We start from the raw sequence: 17,218 nt of genomic DNA on the forward strand, positions 1-17,218 counted from the left end.
GTAAAGGGAATCGGTCACCAGGTTTTTCTACCTAATCTGAGAGCAGCATAATGTAGGAGAAAAACCCTGATCCTAGTGATGTCACTTAAGGTGGTGTCACACATAGCGACGCAGCAGCGATCACGACCAGCGATCTGACCTTATCAGGATCGCTGCTGCGTCGTTACATAGTCGCTGGTGAGCTGTCAAACAGGCAGATCTCACCAGTGACCAGCCAGCAGCGACGCGTGGAAGCGTAACTAAGGTAAATATCGGGTAACCAAGGAAAGCACTTCTCTTGGTTACCCGATATTTACCTTAGTTACTAGCGTCCGCCGCTCTCACGCTGCCAGTGCCCTTGCGATGCAATCACAGCGCCGCCCATACTCTTGTGCCTGCGACCACGTCACCAGGTGTCCTGGCGTGCATGGGACCTCGGGCGCAGTGGGCGACGTCCTGGGATATGAAATGGAGCAATGGGGGACGGCGTCAATCTGCAGGAGGGACAGCAACGGACACCAGAGAGCCCGCCCCCATGGAGAATTTACAAGATTTTCATACCAAAAGGTATAACTTTATAAAGTATTTATTTTGGTTTAAAAGGGGGCACAAAAAGTATAGAAACCTTACTAGAATGCAGCCCACGAGCTGCAGAGGGGGAAACATTTAGGTTGAAAGCCAAATTTCTGATGACCGGTTCCCTTTAACGGTTTGAGGATCTACTACTTGAAGTCTTGACACTTCTGTATTACATGATCATCAGTGGTATGTGACAGGACAGGTCACTATCTCACTCTTTTCAGACTGGCTAGTAGATGTAGAAGTGTCCAGTTATGATCTCTGCTGTATTTGCTCCTATCAGTCACTTGGCTTATTCTGGAGACCAGACGGCAGGTGTGAACATAGAGGAATAGACTGCGGAAGAATTAGTGCCCGCGGTTCTTTTTGGACTGCTCGTGCTGATGTGTTGACTCCTGTGATTGAAGAAATGTTTTGTTTTTCTAGGAAATACAACTTACCTATGGGAGTTCCTGTTAGACTTGCTTCAGGATAAGAACACTTGCCCCAGATATATCAAGTGGACACAGAGGGAGAAGGGCATCTTCAAGCTGGTGGATTCTAAAGCAGTTTCAAAACTTTGGGGAAAACACAAAAACAAACCGGACATGAACTACGAGACCATGGGAAGAGCTTTACGGTAAGCAGGACCCAGACACTACAAAGTAGGACATAAGTATGAGATGTCAATGAATAAAAGATTTAATCATAAAGGGTAATTCCAGCACTCGAGACAACAAAGGGTCAAATAGAATTTTGAATATTTTATTTTTGATTTGTTGCAAAAAGGGGTGCGCCTTAACTTATGCAAAACGACATTTCGGCTTCTAGGAAGCCTTCATCAGGGTTTGGCGTATAAAGTGGTGGGCGTTTAGCGGGAAAAATCTGCAATATTAGACACTGCTCAGGGCATCTGTAGTATGGGTAAGGTGCCTGAGAACCAGTGCCACTATCACTGCCACAAGTGCCTGGGACTTAGTCCATAAAACACCGGTGGACTCATCTGAAGTCGCACTGCTCCTCTATCCTCTGCATCCTCCCCCCCTAACCTGACATATGATTTGTCTCTATATTCCCGGGCACTTTACCCATACCAAAGACACCTTCAGCACTGTCTGATATTGCGTTTTTTGGGGTTTTTTTGTTTTTTTTCCCCCATAACCCCTCAACCTTCCTAGAAGCCGAAACGTCATTTTGCATGGGTTAAGGTGCACCCCCTTTTTTTTTTTTTTGCAACAAATCAAAACTTCTATTTGACCCTTTGTTGTTTCTTGAGTGCTAGAGTTAAGGGTGCTTTACACGCTGCAACATCGCTAGCGATCTCGTTAGCGATGTGAGACGCCAGATTGCACATACGATTTGCCGAGATCGCACATGTGACCGGCGATAATAGTATGACCTATGTGCGATCTCGGCAAATCTTATCTGCGATCTGGCGTGTCACATCGCTAACGAGATCACTAGCGATGTTGCAGCGTGTAAAGCACCTTTACACTCTATAAGTATGAGATGCGGCAGCACAATTACCCCAAATTCACTCCTTAAGGCAGCACATGGTATTTGGTGCAGTATTTATGTACAAAGCAGTTGTAATTCTGCCCAGACTCTGAAGTGATACTGTTGGTGTGTTCACACTTAAAGAGAACCTGTCACCAGATTTGGTGATTATAAGCGGCGGCCACCACCAGTGAGCTCTTATATACTGCATTCTAACATGCTGTATATAAGAGCCCAGCCGCTGTGTAGAACGAACTTTATGATACTTACCTAAATGGTCGCTGCGGTGGAGTTGGGTCATATTGGCGTCTCTGTTCTCCGGTGCCTCCTCTTTTGGCCATCTTTGTCCTGCTGAAGCCTGTGTGCATGACGCATCCTACGTCATACACACTGCCAGTCCCACGCAGGTACACTACAATACTTTGATCTGCCCAGCTCAGGGCAGATCAAAGTACCCCTGCGCAGGACCTCAATGTCGGCGAGTGTGGATGACGTAGGACGCATCATGCACCCCGGCTTCAGAAGGACGACAAAGATGGCCGAAAGAGGAGACGCCCATATGACCCAACTCCACCACAGCGACCGTTTAGGTAAGTATTTTACATTCTACACAGCGGCCTGGGCTCTTATATACAGCATGTTAGAATGCAGTATATAAGAGCTCACTGGTGGTGGCCTCAGCTTATAGGGCCCAAATCTGGTGACAAGTTCCCTTTAAAAAAAAAAAAAAATCACATGGAGTCTGGCATGTAGAGCCCACTTGCATTGCCTACTGTATCTTACTAATTTAAGCTATTGATTTCGAACCTGCTTCAATTATGGGCACGCCACTTATTGAAGCTGTTTCCATATGGAAACTGCAATGATTAACCCTGCTGTTCTGTTTGGGTTTACTATACACTAATGTTCACAAAAATAAAAAATACCAACCCATTGTAAGAACCCCTCAAATGAGGAGAAGTCAATTAACCACATATTTCAGAACCGCCTAATGAATGGTTAATACAAAATCAAATTTCAAATTCGGTCATTTTTCACAGAACAGCCGGGTTAAGCACCTGGATTAATCTGAAATGAGTGTGGCTGAAGTGCTGCAGATTATACGGTTATCCCGTACATTAGCCCTTTACACTAACGTTAGCCATGTTACTTTATTTACGGTTATCCTTTTAGATATTACTATCAACGAGGAATTCTAGCAAAAGTGGAGGGTCAGCGGCTCGTGTACCAGTTCAAAGAGATGCCCAAGAATATTGTGGTCATAGAAGATGACAAAGTGGAGGCCTGCACAGAGGAGATGATGTCTCCAATTGATGACAAGTCTCTGGAGCGTGTGTCTATTCCCACAGAGGGTATACTTAAAATGTCTATGCCAGCTCGGATAGAGAAAAACCCGATTCAACAAACGTCACCAAGAAAGCCTAGACTAGTGAGCCTGGGGTCTCCTGTGAGCGAGGTACCTCCTCACTCGCCCACCAGCACCACACCAAACCCAGCACAGAGGTCAGTATCTGATTATAGCGTTTCACTTTATTATATAGAGTAATTTTATTCTTTTCATCATCAAGTAGGGCCGTGGATAGTATTGTACTATGCAGAACACATGATTTTTGGGGCTTCTGTGTGGTACCAGATAATATGCCAATAATTTGCTTGTTTGCTTGGCATCTCTATACTGACACTGCGTGTATCTGTAGTGGAAAAATAATGTCTGCAGTTGTCCATACAGTCTTAAGGCCCTGTCACACACAGAGATAAATCTGCGGCAGATCTGTGGTTGCAGTGAAATTGTGGACAATCAGTGCCAGGTTTGTGGCTGTGTACAAATGGAACAATAGGTCCATGATTTCACTGCAACCACAGATCTGCCAAAGATTTATCTCTGTGTGTGACGGGGCCTTTATATATCAGAAAGATCCTGGCTACTCCAGCACCCAGATAAGCCATTTCTTACCCTGCGTTCAGCAGAACCTTCACGGTCTATCAGTTATGGCTACTTTGTGCCAGGCAGTGCTAGCTTCACTTACAGCGCCCTCTGCTGGCCACCTGTAAATTATTGTAGAGGATATTAAAATGGAATCGCTTAGTAATACAGTCTGAGATTATGGGGGCATGGCATGGTATCCAAGACCTACTACCAGGATTGACAGCCTAAATATTTTTTAATTGAGACATTAAAAGATCATACGTGATCTTGGATTATGAGTGATATTGTCTATAGTAATTTAAAGAATGTATGTCTGGAACACCAATGGTGTGAACAAGGTGCAAGACTCAAAAACCTATAACTATACAATAGGATAAAGAGTTGCACACCAGTCACAATGTATATGGGAATGATGAAAAGCAAAACTGCTATGGGAATACTAGACTGAAAAATACAATGGACTATCTGAAAAAATGAAAAACATGGAATATGCATAACTGCTATGAATAATATGAATATAATAGATGTTTAGCCATTGTATTGATCAATGCAAAAGAGCCCCAAAACCAACGCCAAGGTAATCTCTATTTTTGGAGTCCCTAGTCTTTATGTAACCTCACCTGCAGTTAAAAAAAAAATGCTCTGTATGGGAAGCAAAGGACCAAGCTATATATGTGAAATAAGACACATGGCTATGGATGGGGCAGGGTTCTCACAGTGCATACTAATTAAAAAATGTACATCTGGATCACCAGTGGTGTGAACAAGGTGCAAGACTCAAAAACATAGCTATACAATAGGATAGAGTTGCACACTAGTAAACTAATTAGTCACAGTAATTTGTTTTACAGACATTGGAAAAAAAGTGTCCTTTGTCATGAACTATGCAAGAATTGGCAATTCTGCTTGGCAGCAAACATACTACTCTATCATTTAGTATTTGTGCACGTTATATTGTTATCATGTATATGTTTGATGCATAGAATAATATTGATATTTTTACATTTTATAGGACTGTTCGTGTTGCAATGCAAGTGCCTGTTGTGATGACTTCCCTGGGCCAGAAAATTTCCACTTTGGCCGTCCAGTCGATGAACCCAGGGTCTCCATTGTTAGCCAATACCAGCCCCACCGCTGCATCAGCTCCAAAGGTTGTAATCCAGACGATCCCAACTATGATGCAAGCTTCCTCAGAAAGTGACAAATTCACAGTGCAACCTGCCAAAATAATAACCATCCCGACCTCGCAGCTCACACAGTGTCAGCTGCAGACAAAGCCCAACTTAGGTGGTGCTGGGGGCTTGAATCTGGTGGGCACACCACTGACTGTGAGAGCACTTACGCCTGTATCCATCGCCCATGGGACCCCTGTTATGAGACTAGCTATGCCTGCACAACAGGCTCGGTGCCAGACGCCACCTCGGGTCATCAGCACCCTTATTAAAGGACCTGAAATGAAATCGGACATACTGCTGAGCAGGCAGGACGGAGAAATGAAAACATTTCAGCTTGTTAAGGAGGAGAAACCAGCCGATGGGGGCAAAACAGTAACGCATGTTGTGGTTGTTAGTGCTCCGGCAGGAATTACTTTGCCTGTGACTGTCAAACAAGAAGGGACGGTGCTCTGTGAAAAGTGAGGAACAATTCCACCAGTGGGGTGTAAGATTTGGGTCAAACTGACAATAAAAAAAAAACAAACAGACAACTTTTTCTGTGCAAGAAAGGGAGGTGGTTCTAGTCCAGCGAGACTTTAAAGCAAGTGACAAGTGCAAGAGACCATGTGTATATGCGGAGCGTACAAGACAATTCTCGGAGCGGATGTCTGTTCACGTGCTGACGGGAATATGGCCTCTAAGATCACCAGTAAACGTGACCGCAAAGGAAAAGGAAAACTGAAAGGGACCAAAGTGTTCATTCATATATACATAGATCTATTTTTAATGTGCACTAAATAAGACGGAACACTAAAATTACTTTGCAGAGTGGCTGTTTATTCTCCCAAAACAAAGATTAGGTCAAAGTGGAATTGTATATGATCATGTTTTTTATTTCTTTATATATGTGTGTATATATATATATATATATATACAGTATACATGAGTTTTTTTTGTTTTTATTTTAATACCAGCAATTTATACCACTGTGTACAAATAGCCCTCATTGAACCGGTGCTATGTGACAACTCTGCTATACAAGTACGTGACGTGGCGCATGTAGAAGAGACTCATTTTTAAGGGTTTTTTTTTTTTTTTGTTTTTTTTTTTTATTTGAAGCGCAATGTGCAAAAGAGATTTGGGTTAGTAAGCAGATTTCATGTGGAAGCCTTAGACTGATTCAATTTTATTTTTCCTGGGAATAAGCTAACGGCTTGTGTAAAGCAATCTTTTTATATATAAATATATTATAGAAAATATGGAGAGCAAAAAAGAAATTTGTACCTAGCACAGTATTGGCATAGAATTACTTGTAACATATTTTATATTGTAGAATAAAGTCTGATTTTTTTTTTTTTTATTATTTTTTTTAATATCTATTAAATGGCTGGAAAGGTCTAAAAAGCATACATGAACTGCCAGCCTTTCATTCAAAGGGTTAAACTATGGGCACGACAGGCAGAACTCCTGCAACTTGCTTCTGTCACACGGAATCCATGCATACATTTCAATTCCTGCTATCCATCGGAGAGGTCACCGCACGCATGAGCCCCTTTTTTTTGGAGTGCAAGCATTTTGAAGCCTGCTATTTTTTTAGTTGAAGTTATTGGGGGCAGTCTAGGGGAGGGGGGATAAAGTACCAGTGTTCAGAATGAACTACAATAGTTTGTATATTCAACATTTGAAGTATATTCTATTTTGTTGTACTCTTGTTTCAAAGTGTATTCAAGTAGATTTTACTGCAATATAGAAAATGAATTTCATACCTTGTCTTGTCTTTTTTTTGTTTTCCTATTATCACTGATATCACTGGATCTCCATAGGGGCCTGAAATGTGGATCATCATTTATCAAAATCATGGAATCATGCGCTTTATAGGGGATCTGTCACCAGGTTTCGGCTACTTTATCTGACTGCAGCATAATACAGGAGCAAAGACCATGATTTGAGTCATGAAGGGGTTAACTAGTGTGACTATTTTATCAGCAGGAGATTATCACTTGAGACCTGGTAAATTTGCTGCCATGTTGTCCTCCTATCTTCCTGAGCTCTGTATAGCACTTCCCCATCACTGATTGACAGCTTTCTAACTATACAGAGTGTACACCTAAAGCTGCCAATCAGTGATGTTGGTGGGATTATACCACACTGAGCATTCAGAGCACTACAGCAAACAGCCCAGTGAACACATCACTGGAATCAAGGTCTCTCTCTGCCTGTACACCATGCTCTCAGATTAGGTGACAGATTCCCTGTAACTTTACATAGCATACACAATAATCACCATTCATAAAATTCTGTCACTAGATATAGCAATGCATCTCTCTTAAAGGGAACCTGTCACCAGGTTTATGCTACTTTGTCTGAGTGCGGCATAATACAGGAGCAAAGACCCTGATTTGAGTCATTAAGGGGTTAACTAGTGTGACTATTTTATCAGCAGGAGATTATCACTTGAGAGCTAGTAAATCTACTGCCATGTTATCCTCTGTGTAGATTTCTGCCTATACAGAGTGTACACATAAAGCTGCCAGTCAGTGATGTGGGTGGGATTATACCACGCTCAGCATTCAGAGAACTGCAGCAAACAATCCAGTGAACACATCACTGGAATTAAGGTCTTTGCCTGTATATCATGCTCTCAGAACTTTACAGAGCACCTACAATAATGATCACTCATAAAATGCCGTCACTAGATACAGCAATGCATCTTGCTTAAAGAGAATCTGTCTACAGGTTTTTGACCCTAATCTGAGGGCAGCATAATGTAGCAGCAAAGATACTGATTCCAGCAATGTGTCACTTACTGGGCTGCTAAGTGTAGTTTTGATAAAAAAAAAAAAAATAATTTAATTAGCAGTAGATTATCATTAGAGGACTACTTGGTGTCCTGCAGGTAGTCCAGCATATTCATGAGCTCTGTATAACTGCTAGATCTGCAGAAGAGAAAATTGATAGTATGAAAATGACAGGAAACAGCTCAGTAAGTGACACATCGCTGGAATCTGGGTCTGTCTCTACATTATGCTGGTGACAGATTCCCTTTAACTTTCCAGATTACAAAAAGCACATTGTTTGCCACGGTTATATTTTTTTCCTAAATGTTGTTTGTTTTTCTATAGTTTTGTGTATATTTTAATCTACATAAAATGATGCATTCCACATACATAACCCACACTGGAAGATCTGCCACTGATTTACGAAGCAATAGTAATGAAGATTGCTCCTTCCATTCTTTTGGGATCCAATAAATTGCAAATAGATACTTTCTATAAGCATACCAATCAACAATCTCTTCAGAGGCTATCCTCCAAAATAAGGGTTTTCCTGGACTTAAATACTTTATTTTTTATAGAGTCCCTTATTTACCAATGATGATGATTTCAATCTGAAGCTTGTCATTTGCCTTTAGCAGCAGATTGTTCTAGGATATGAGAGCATTACTTACAGCAAAGATGGGCAGCAGTGTGTACATCGCCCAGGCCAAAAACTAATACTCTACCAGGATACCGCTAAACCCCCACTAAGTGGAGGCATCACAGGGGCAGGAGGAGCAAATCACACACACACCTCCATGGAATGGAGGGGGCGATTGCTGGATGATAAAACTGCACACTGATGGCTTGCATAGAGCACTGTTCACACTTGCAGATAACACAGTCACAAGCCCGCAGCCTATTAAATGATGCCCATACTATTAGGCCCCTTTCACATTGCATTTTTCTCTACGTCCACAGGTCCCGTCGGGGCATCCGTCCGGACCGCCCCTCCCCCACTCTGCAAAGCGTGTTCCGGACGCATGCGCCCGACAGGGTCATTCACTGCTATGGAGCGCACTGCGTTAGCGTGTGCTCTGTTTTGTGCAATTTTGTGCATATATAAGTTTCTGCAGACGGACACCCGAACGTAGGTGGTCTACGTTCGGGTGTCCGTCTGCAGAAACGTATATATGCACAAAATTGCACAAAACAAAGCACACGCTAACGCAGTGCGCTCCATAGCAGTGAATGACCCTGTCAGGCGCATGCGTCCGGAACACGCTTTGCAGTGTGGGGGAGGGGCGGTCCGGACGGATGCCCCGACGGGACCTGTGGATGTAGAGAAAAACTCAATGTGAAAGGGGCCTTATATGCATCTTCTCCATTGGCTTGTATTTCCAGTTCTGGCACTGAGCGGCGCTATCCTGCACGCTCAGTGCCTGTCACATGACCCCCTGGAGCTGTGGCCGCCAGTATCCTCTGACGTCCCGGCATTTCCGGGCTCTCAAACTTGACGCTTACGTCAGAGGATTCCGGCGCCACTCACACTGATTGACTGGGCTGTGGGCGGTGACTACCGCACGTCACAGCCCAGCATCGAGGGGAGGATCCGGAGGACGCCAGTGTGGAGCGGTGAAGGCAGAGTTCGCCGCTTACCATCGGTCAGCTGTGGGAGGTACTCCAGTGTGGAGTACAGGGGGGTTTCCTCCGCTGAAATCCCCCCTGTCACGCAAGTATGTGATCACACTGTCCACCCGCCCGCTGTGCTCAGCTGTCAGGAGAGCGGGCGGTGTCGGCAGTGTGATCATATAATCCTACCAGCAGGACAGGTGACCGGACGCTGCATGGGACCAATCTGCTCCACTCTGTCACCTGCACAACAAGTCCCAGAGTGGAGACAGTGACATGCTCTGCTCTGACACATAGTGTGCTATATGTCACTAACTTGCTCCACTCTGTGACTTCTGCTGCATAGTACCAACTGTATACACCATGATGACCATGATTAGGCAGTGCACACAGGAAGGAGGGGAGGGAACAGTTTGGGTGGAGCTCAGAGTGGGTGTGAGATAGATTGCTAGTTACTGCAAAGGATTATGGAAGTTGTAGTAACTGAACCCAGGAAGTCAAGAGAGTGATTAACTCCATCAGAGCTGGAGCCAGAAATGAAGATGTTATGCTAGAGCATGATAAAAGGTAATCTTGGTAAAATAACGTGATAGATGTGTGGAGAGGCACATAATAGCAAGATTTATCAGAAAAAAAAATCCGTTTTGGTATCTGGACAACTTCTTTAACTTGATGCCTTTTAGAGATCATTTCATCTTCAATTTTCTCAACTGTTCACAATAACAGTAATTTTGACTATTAGTCTCCAAACCTTTGCATGCCACTCTAGATTTAACCCCTTCATCCCCAGACAATTCTCCGGTTTTCGGACTCTGTGATGGCTTATTTTTTGCGTCTCGAGCTGATGTTTTTAATGGTACCATTTCTTCAGCGCTCTATTGGGAGACCCAGACGATTGGGGTATAGCTACTGCCCTCCGGAGGCCACACAAAGCACTACACTAAAAAGTGCAAGGCCCCTCCCCTTCTGGCTATACCCCCCCGTGGTATCACGGGTTCTCCAGTTTTCAAGCTTTGTGCGAAAGAGGTCAGACATCCACGCATAGCTCCACAGATTTTAGTCAGCAGTAGCTGCTGACTATTTCGGATGGAAGAAAAGAGGGCCCATATAGGGCCCCCAGCATGCTCCCTTCTCACCCGTTGATGGTGTTGTAAGGTTGAGGTACCTATTGCTGGTACGGAGGCTGGAGCCCACATGCTGCTTTCCTTCCACATCCCCCTGAGGGGCTCTGAGGAAGTGGGATCCTGCCGGCCTCAAAGCTCTGACGCCGGGCTCCATCCACAGACCCATTTGAACCTGCTGGATACGGAGCTGGAGTACCGTTCAGGGACATGGCCCTGCACCATTACAGGTACTCTGTCCCCGTACACACAGGCACAGCACACTCCAGACTTGCTGGGTGTGCTAGTGCGCCGGGGACAGTAAAGGGTTACAGTCACTGCAGCTTTGCTGAGTGACTTTGTGTTTTGGGAACTACCGCGCCGGACGCTCCGGGAGCGGCGGCGCGGCTGGGACTTGTAGTTCGCCGGGGACTGGGCGCCGACCGCGCTTTTACGGCGGCGGCGCTTATAAATCCAGTCCCCGGCTTCTGCGGCCTAGTGCCGCTTCGTTCCCGCCCCCTCCCTGTCACTCAGGGAAGGGGACAGGCGCTGAGCAATCAGCAGCGCCGAGGGCTGGAGACTTTTTACATGCTCCAGCCCTCTCACTGCACACTGTCGGACGCCGGATTCCCGCTCTGCCTTGGGGGCACGCCCACGGCCCGCCCCTCCTCACATGAGCTGGGGAAGAAGCCGGCAGCCATTACTGCAGTCCGAGCTCGGACTTTCGGCACCAAGGCAGGACGGTGGCGATCATACACCCGCTTATAGGCGGGCGGTAAGAGGCACACATAGTGCTGACCACGATATAACTGCAGTGTGTACATGTGTTGTTTTTTACTGCATAGGTCGCTATATGCCCGCTTGGGGAGCGACACATCAGCAGCAGGAAAGCAGGTGTGCTAAGGCACAGGCTTTCTAGGCTGCTTGTATTGCACGACTGAGGTGTTCATTTGTGTTTATGCTTATATGCTATACATTGCACTGTACAGTCGCTAGTCTTAGCTATATTCTCCTGGAATGGCTAGACTACAGCAGCAGAAAACCAAGGGTGCTGGGGCACAGGTTTTTTTTTCTATGCTGCTTGTATTGCATGGGCTGCAGTGTGCATTTGTACTTGTGCTTGTATGCTATACATAGCACTGTATGGTCACTCTTCTGGGCCATATTCCCCGAGATGACTAGTCTACAGCAGCAGAAGAGCTGGGGTGCCAGGGCACAGGCTTCTATGCTGCTTGTATTGCATGTGCTGCAGTGTTCATTTGTACTTGTGCTTGTATGCTATACATTGCACTGTAGGGTCACTCTTCTGGGCTATATTCCCCTAGATGACTAGTATACAGCAGCAGAAGAGCAGGGGTGCCAGGGCACAGGCTTCTATGCTGCTTGTATTGCTTGTGCTGCAGTGGTCTTTTGTACTTTATGCCTGTATGCTATACATTGCAATGTACGGTCACCAATCTTGGCTATATACTTCTAGATAGCTAGTCGGCAGCGGCAAAAAAGCAACACAGATTTCAGTGCTGTTTTTACTACATGGGATGCTGTTCATGACACCGTCCCATTGTGTGCATGCTCCCCTGTAGCACGTCGTCTGCCGGGGTCTCTAGCACTTCGTCTGCCGGGGCTCTACTAGTTGTGGCCAAAGAAACCTCCTGTCAACCCTGTCCATGGACAGGGACGGAGTAGTCATAATATAGAGACTTGCACCCATGGGCAATCTACTTGACCAAAAGGCAGCTCTTCAGGGCTTTGATACTGACATCGCTCTCAATCCGGATACACCGGGTGGTAACGCCATACGGAATGATCCTATACCGTCCATCAATGGAAGGTTGGATCTTTCTCCCTCAGCTCCCCCAGTGGAGATAGGAGACGAACAGGAGAAGTTCCTTTTCAGTATCTCACGCAGATATTGAGTTTTTTTCTGGCCACGCTGACTTCAGAGAAGCAGTCCAGGAACACCACGCTTACCAGATAAGCGTCTTCTCCAAACGTTTTTAGGATACACGTTATCCCTTTTCCCCTGACGTGGTAAGCGCTGGACCCAGGGTCCAAAGGTGGATTCTCCAATCTCCAGGCTTGCATATAGAGCCATAGTTGCACTGGAGATGGGGCTTCACTTAAAGATGCCATTCACAGACAGATGGACTCTGGTTGAAATCTGCCTAGGAGGCTATCGGCGTGTCGGTTGCTCCGGCATCCACAGCCGTATTGGCAACCTAACCTTTTCAGCTGTTCTTGCGCAGCTGACCTTGAGCAGGGACATCTGTACCGCAGAGGCGTCCGTAACCCCGCAATGTCTGCACTGCGACTTACCCTGTTAATACTGTCCTAAAAGTACAGTCGAGGTTTCGGTCCTTCCCAAGCTCCGGCAGGTCCCAATTGTCCTCGTGCAAAAGGGCTACAAAACCTCAGACGGGCTCAGATTCCGGCCGGGCTCAATCTCGCCCAAGGAAGGCAGTCGGAGGAACCGCTACCAAGGCGGTCTCCTCAGGACTCTCAGCTCTCTCTCTCTCTCTCTCCGCATCCGCGGTTGATGGCAGACTCCCCCGCCTTTGGCGACATTTAGCTGCCACAGGTCACAGACCGGTGGGTGACGGACATTGTGCTCACGTGCACAGGACAGTGTTCTGTTCTCGTCCTCCGACTCCATTCTTCAGAACGGCCCCACCTCTCCACCGAGCAGATGCCCTGCTGCAGGCGGTGGACGCGCTAAGAGCAGAAGGAGTGGTGATCCCTGTCCCCCCTCAGGAACGAGGGCGAGGGTTTGTACTCCAATCTCTTTGTGGCTCCAAAAATGGACGGTTCCTTCCGTCCTGTTTTGTTCCTGAAACTGCTCAACGAGCATGCGAACGCCAGGCGGTTCCGGATGGGATCCCTCCGATCCGTCATTGCCTCAATGTCTCGAGGAGACTTCCTTGCCTCAACAGACATCAAAGATGCCTATCTCCACGTGCCAATTGCTACGGAGCACCAACGTTTTCTACGTTTTGTGATAGGAGACGAACATCTTCAGTTCGTAGCTCTGCCATTCAGTCTGGCGACAGCCCCACGGGTGTTCACCAAGGTCATGGCAGCAGTGGTAGCAGTCTTGCACTCTCAGGGACATCCGGTGATCCCGTACTTGGACGATCTACTCGTCAAAGCACCCTCCCTCGAGGCATGCCAACGCAGCCTGAATGTTACGCTGGAGACTCTCCAGACTTTCGGGTGGATCATCAATTTGGCAAGGTCAAATCTGTCTCCGACTCAATCACTAACGTATCTCGGCATGGAGTTTCATACTCTATCAGCCATAGTGAAGCTTCCGCTGAACCAGCAGCGTTCACTGCAGACAGAGGTGCAGTCTCTCCTTCAAGGCCAGTCGCACCCCTTAAGGCGCCTCATGCACTTCCTAAGGAAGATGGTGGCAGCCATCGAGGCAGTTCTCTTTGCGCAGTTTCATCTGCGCCAACGGCAATGGGACATTCTCCGCCAATGGGATGGGCAGTCAACCTCCCTGGACGGGAAGTCTCCCTTTCCCTGACGGCCGAGGACTCTCTGCAATAGTGGCTTATTCCCACCTCATTGTCATAGCCCCCATCCTGGGCAGTGGTCACGACAGATACGAGTCTGTCAGGGTGGGGAGCAGTTTGTCTCCGCCACATGGCTCAGGGGACGTGGACTCAGCAGGAGTCCACCCTTCAGATCGATGTTCTGGAAATCGGGGCAGGGTATCTTACCCTATTAGCTTTCCAGAAGTGGCTAGAAAGAGAGCAGATCCGAATCCAGTCGGACATCTCCACAGCGGTGGCATACATCAACCACCAAGGAGGGACACGCAGTCAGCAGCCTTCCAGGAAGTCCGGCGAATCCTCATGTGGGTGGAGGACACAGCATCCACCATATCCGCAGTTCACATCCCGGGCGTAGAAAACTGGGAAGCAGACTTCCTCAGTCGCCAGGGCATGGACGCGGGGGAATGGTCCCTTCACCCGGACGTGTTTCAGGAAATCTGTTGCCGCTGGGGGGTGCCGGACGTCGACCTAATGGCGTCTCGGCACACCAACAAGGTCCCGGCATTTATGGCACGATCGCGCGATCACAGAGCTCTGGCGGCAGACGCCTTAGTGCAAGATTGGTCGCAGTTCCGGCTCACATATGTGTTTCCACCTCTGGCACTCTTGCCCAGAGTACTGCGCAAAAATCAGATCCGATTGCAGCCGCGTCATACTCGTCGCACCAGACTGGCCGAGGAGATCGTGGTACCCGGATCTGTGGCATCTCACGGTCGGCCGACCGGGGTCACTACCAGACCGACCAGACTTACTGTCTCAAGGGCCGTTTTCTCCATCGGAATTCTGCGGCCCTGAACCTGACTGTGTGGCCTTTGTGTCCTGGATCCTAGCGTCTTCAGGATTATCCCAAGGGGTCGTTGCCACCATGAGACAGGCTAGGAAGCCCACGTCTGCTAAGATCTACCACAGAACGTGGAAGATTTTCTTAATCTGGTGCTCTACTCAGGGAGTGTCTCCCTGGCCATTTGCATTGCCTACTTTTCTTTCCTTCCTACAATAGGAGTTAGAAAAGGGCTTGTCGCTAGACTCCCTCAAAGGGCAAGTCTCAGCACTATCCGTGTTTTTTCAGAAGCGTCTAGCACGTCTTTCTAAGGTGCTCACGTTCCCGCAGGGGGTTTGTCATATCGTACCCCCGTACAAGCGGCCGTTAGATCCATGGGATCTGAACAGGGTTCTAGTTGCTCTCCAGAAGCCGCCTTTCGAGCCTCTGAAGGAAGTTTCCTTTTCTCGCCTGTCACAGAAGGTGGCGTTTCTCGTTGCGATCACATCGCTTCGGCGAGTGTCTGAGCTGGCAGCTCTGTCATCCAAGGCTCCCTTCCTGGTGTTTTCACCAGGACAAGGTAGTGCTGCGCATCATTCCGGAGTTTCTCCCTAAGGTCGTATCCTCGTTTCATCTTAATCAGGATATCTCCTTACCGTCCTTTTGCACTCATCCGGTTCACCGGTATGAGAATGTTTACGTTTGCTAGATCTGGTGAGAGCACTCAGAATCTACATTTCCCGCACGGCGCCCATACGCCGTTCCGATGCCCTTGTCGCTGGTACGCGCAAGAGGTTGCAGGCTTCTAAAGCCACCCTGGCTCGATGGATCAAAGAACCAATTCTGGAAGCCTACCGTTCTGCAGGGCTTCCGGTTCTCTCAGGGCTGAAAGCCCATTCAACCAGAGCCGTGGGTGCGTCCTGGGCGCTACGACACCAGGCTTCGGCTCAACAGGTGTGCCAGGCAGCTACCTGGTCGAGTCTGCACACTTTCACCAAACATTATCAGGTGCATACCTATGCTTCGGCGGATGCCAGCTTAGGTAGAAGAGTCCTGCAGGCGGCAGTGACATCCCCGTAGGGGAGGGCTGTTTTGCAGCTCTAACATGAGGTATCTCTTTACCCACCCAGGGACAGCTTTTGGACGTCCCAATCGTCTGGGTCTCCCAATAGAGCGCTGAAGAAGAAGGGAATTTTGTTACTTACCGTAAATTCCTTTTCTTCTAGCTCTTATTGGGAGACCCAGCACCCGCCCTGTTGTCCTTCGGGATTTCTTGGTTGTTTGCGGGTACACATGTTGTTCATGTTGAACGGTTTTTCAGTTCTCCGACGTTATTCGGAGTTAATTTGTTTAAACCAGTTATTGGCTTCCTCCTTCTTGCTTTGGCACTAAAACTGGAGAACCCGTGATACCACGGGGGGGTATAGCCAGAAGGGGAGGGGCCTTGCACTTTTTAGTGTAGTGCTTTGTGTGGCCTCCGGAGGGCAGTAGCTATACCCCAATCGTCTGGGTCTCCCAATAAGAGCTAGAAGAAAAGGAATTTACGGTAAGTAACAAAATTCCCTTCTTTTGCGCCGATGCTACGTTTGATCGCCTGTTATTGGATTTTGCGCAAAATTTACAGCGACCAAAGAAATGTAATTTTTATGTTTGGAATTTTTTGCTGCTACGCCGTTTTACCGATCAGATTAATTGATTTTGTATTTTGATTGGGCATTTCTGAACGCGGCAATACCAAATGTGTGGTGTTTGGTTTTTTTTTAACCCTTTAATTTTCATTGGGGCGAAAGGGGGGATTTGAACTCTTTTTTATTTTTTCTTTGTCGCTCCATTGGGAGACCCAGACAATTGGGTGTATAGCTACTGCCTCCGGAGGCCACACAAAGTATTACACTTAAAAGTGTAAACCCCTCCCCTCTGCTATACACCCTCCCGTGCATCACGGGCTCCTCAGTTTTTAAGCTTTGTGCGAAGGAGGCACACATGCAAGCATAGCTCCACAACTTAGTCAGCAGCAGCTGCTGACTATTTCGGATGGAAGAAAAGTGGGCCCATATAGGGCCCCCAGCATGCTCCCTTCTCACCCCACTCTGGTCGGCGGTGTTGTTAAGGTTGAGGTGCCCATTGCGGGTACATAGGCAGGAGCCAACATGCTGTTTTCCTTCCCCATCCCTGCAGGGCTCTGGGTGAAGTGGGATCCATAATCGGTCTCCAGACACTGGGACCGTGCTCCCTCCGCAGCCCCTGGGAATCTGCTGGACAGGAGCTGGGTATCGTCAGGGACATGGCCCTGCTACT

General features: G+C 47.4%; 1 protein-coding gene across 3 annotated transcripts in view; it reads left to right on the forward strand.

Moving 5' to 3' along the window:
* The window catches only part of ELF2 (E74 like ETS transcription factor 2), a 170,509-nt gene extending 163,631 nt beyond the window's left edge, over positions 1-6,878 (forward strand). For all 3 annotated transcript variants that reach the window (XM_075348542.1, XM_075348550.1, XM_075348559.1), the window contains 3 exons: positions 985-1,177; positions 3,208-3,537; positions 4,974-6,878. In XM_075348542.1, coding sequence (XP_075204657.1) covers positions 985-1,177; positions 3,208-3,537; positions 4,974-5,598 — 1,148 coding nt within the window. In that variant the 3' untranslated portion in view covers positions 5,599-6,878. The remainder of the gene's footprint in view (positions 1-984; positions 1,178-3,207; positions 3,538-4,973) is intronic.
* The last annotated feature ends 10,340 nt before the right edge of the window (positions 6,879-17,218 follow it).

This window comes from Anomaloglossus baeobatrachus, chromosome 1, assembly GCF_048569485.1.
Source record: "Anomaloglossus baeobatrachus isolate aAnoBae1 chromosome 1, aAnoBae1.hap1, whole genome shotgun sequence".
In the NCBI taxonomy this organism is placed as follows: Eukaryota; Metazoa; Chordata; class Amphibia; order Anura; family Aromobatidae; genus Anomaloglossus; species Anomaloglossus baeobatrachus.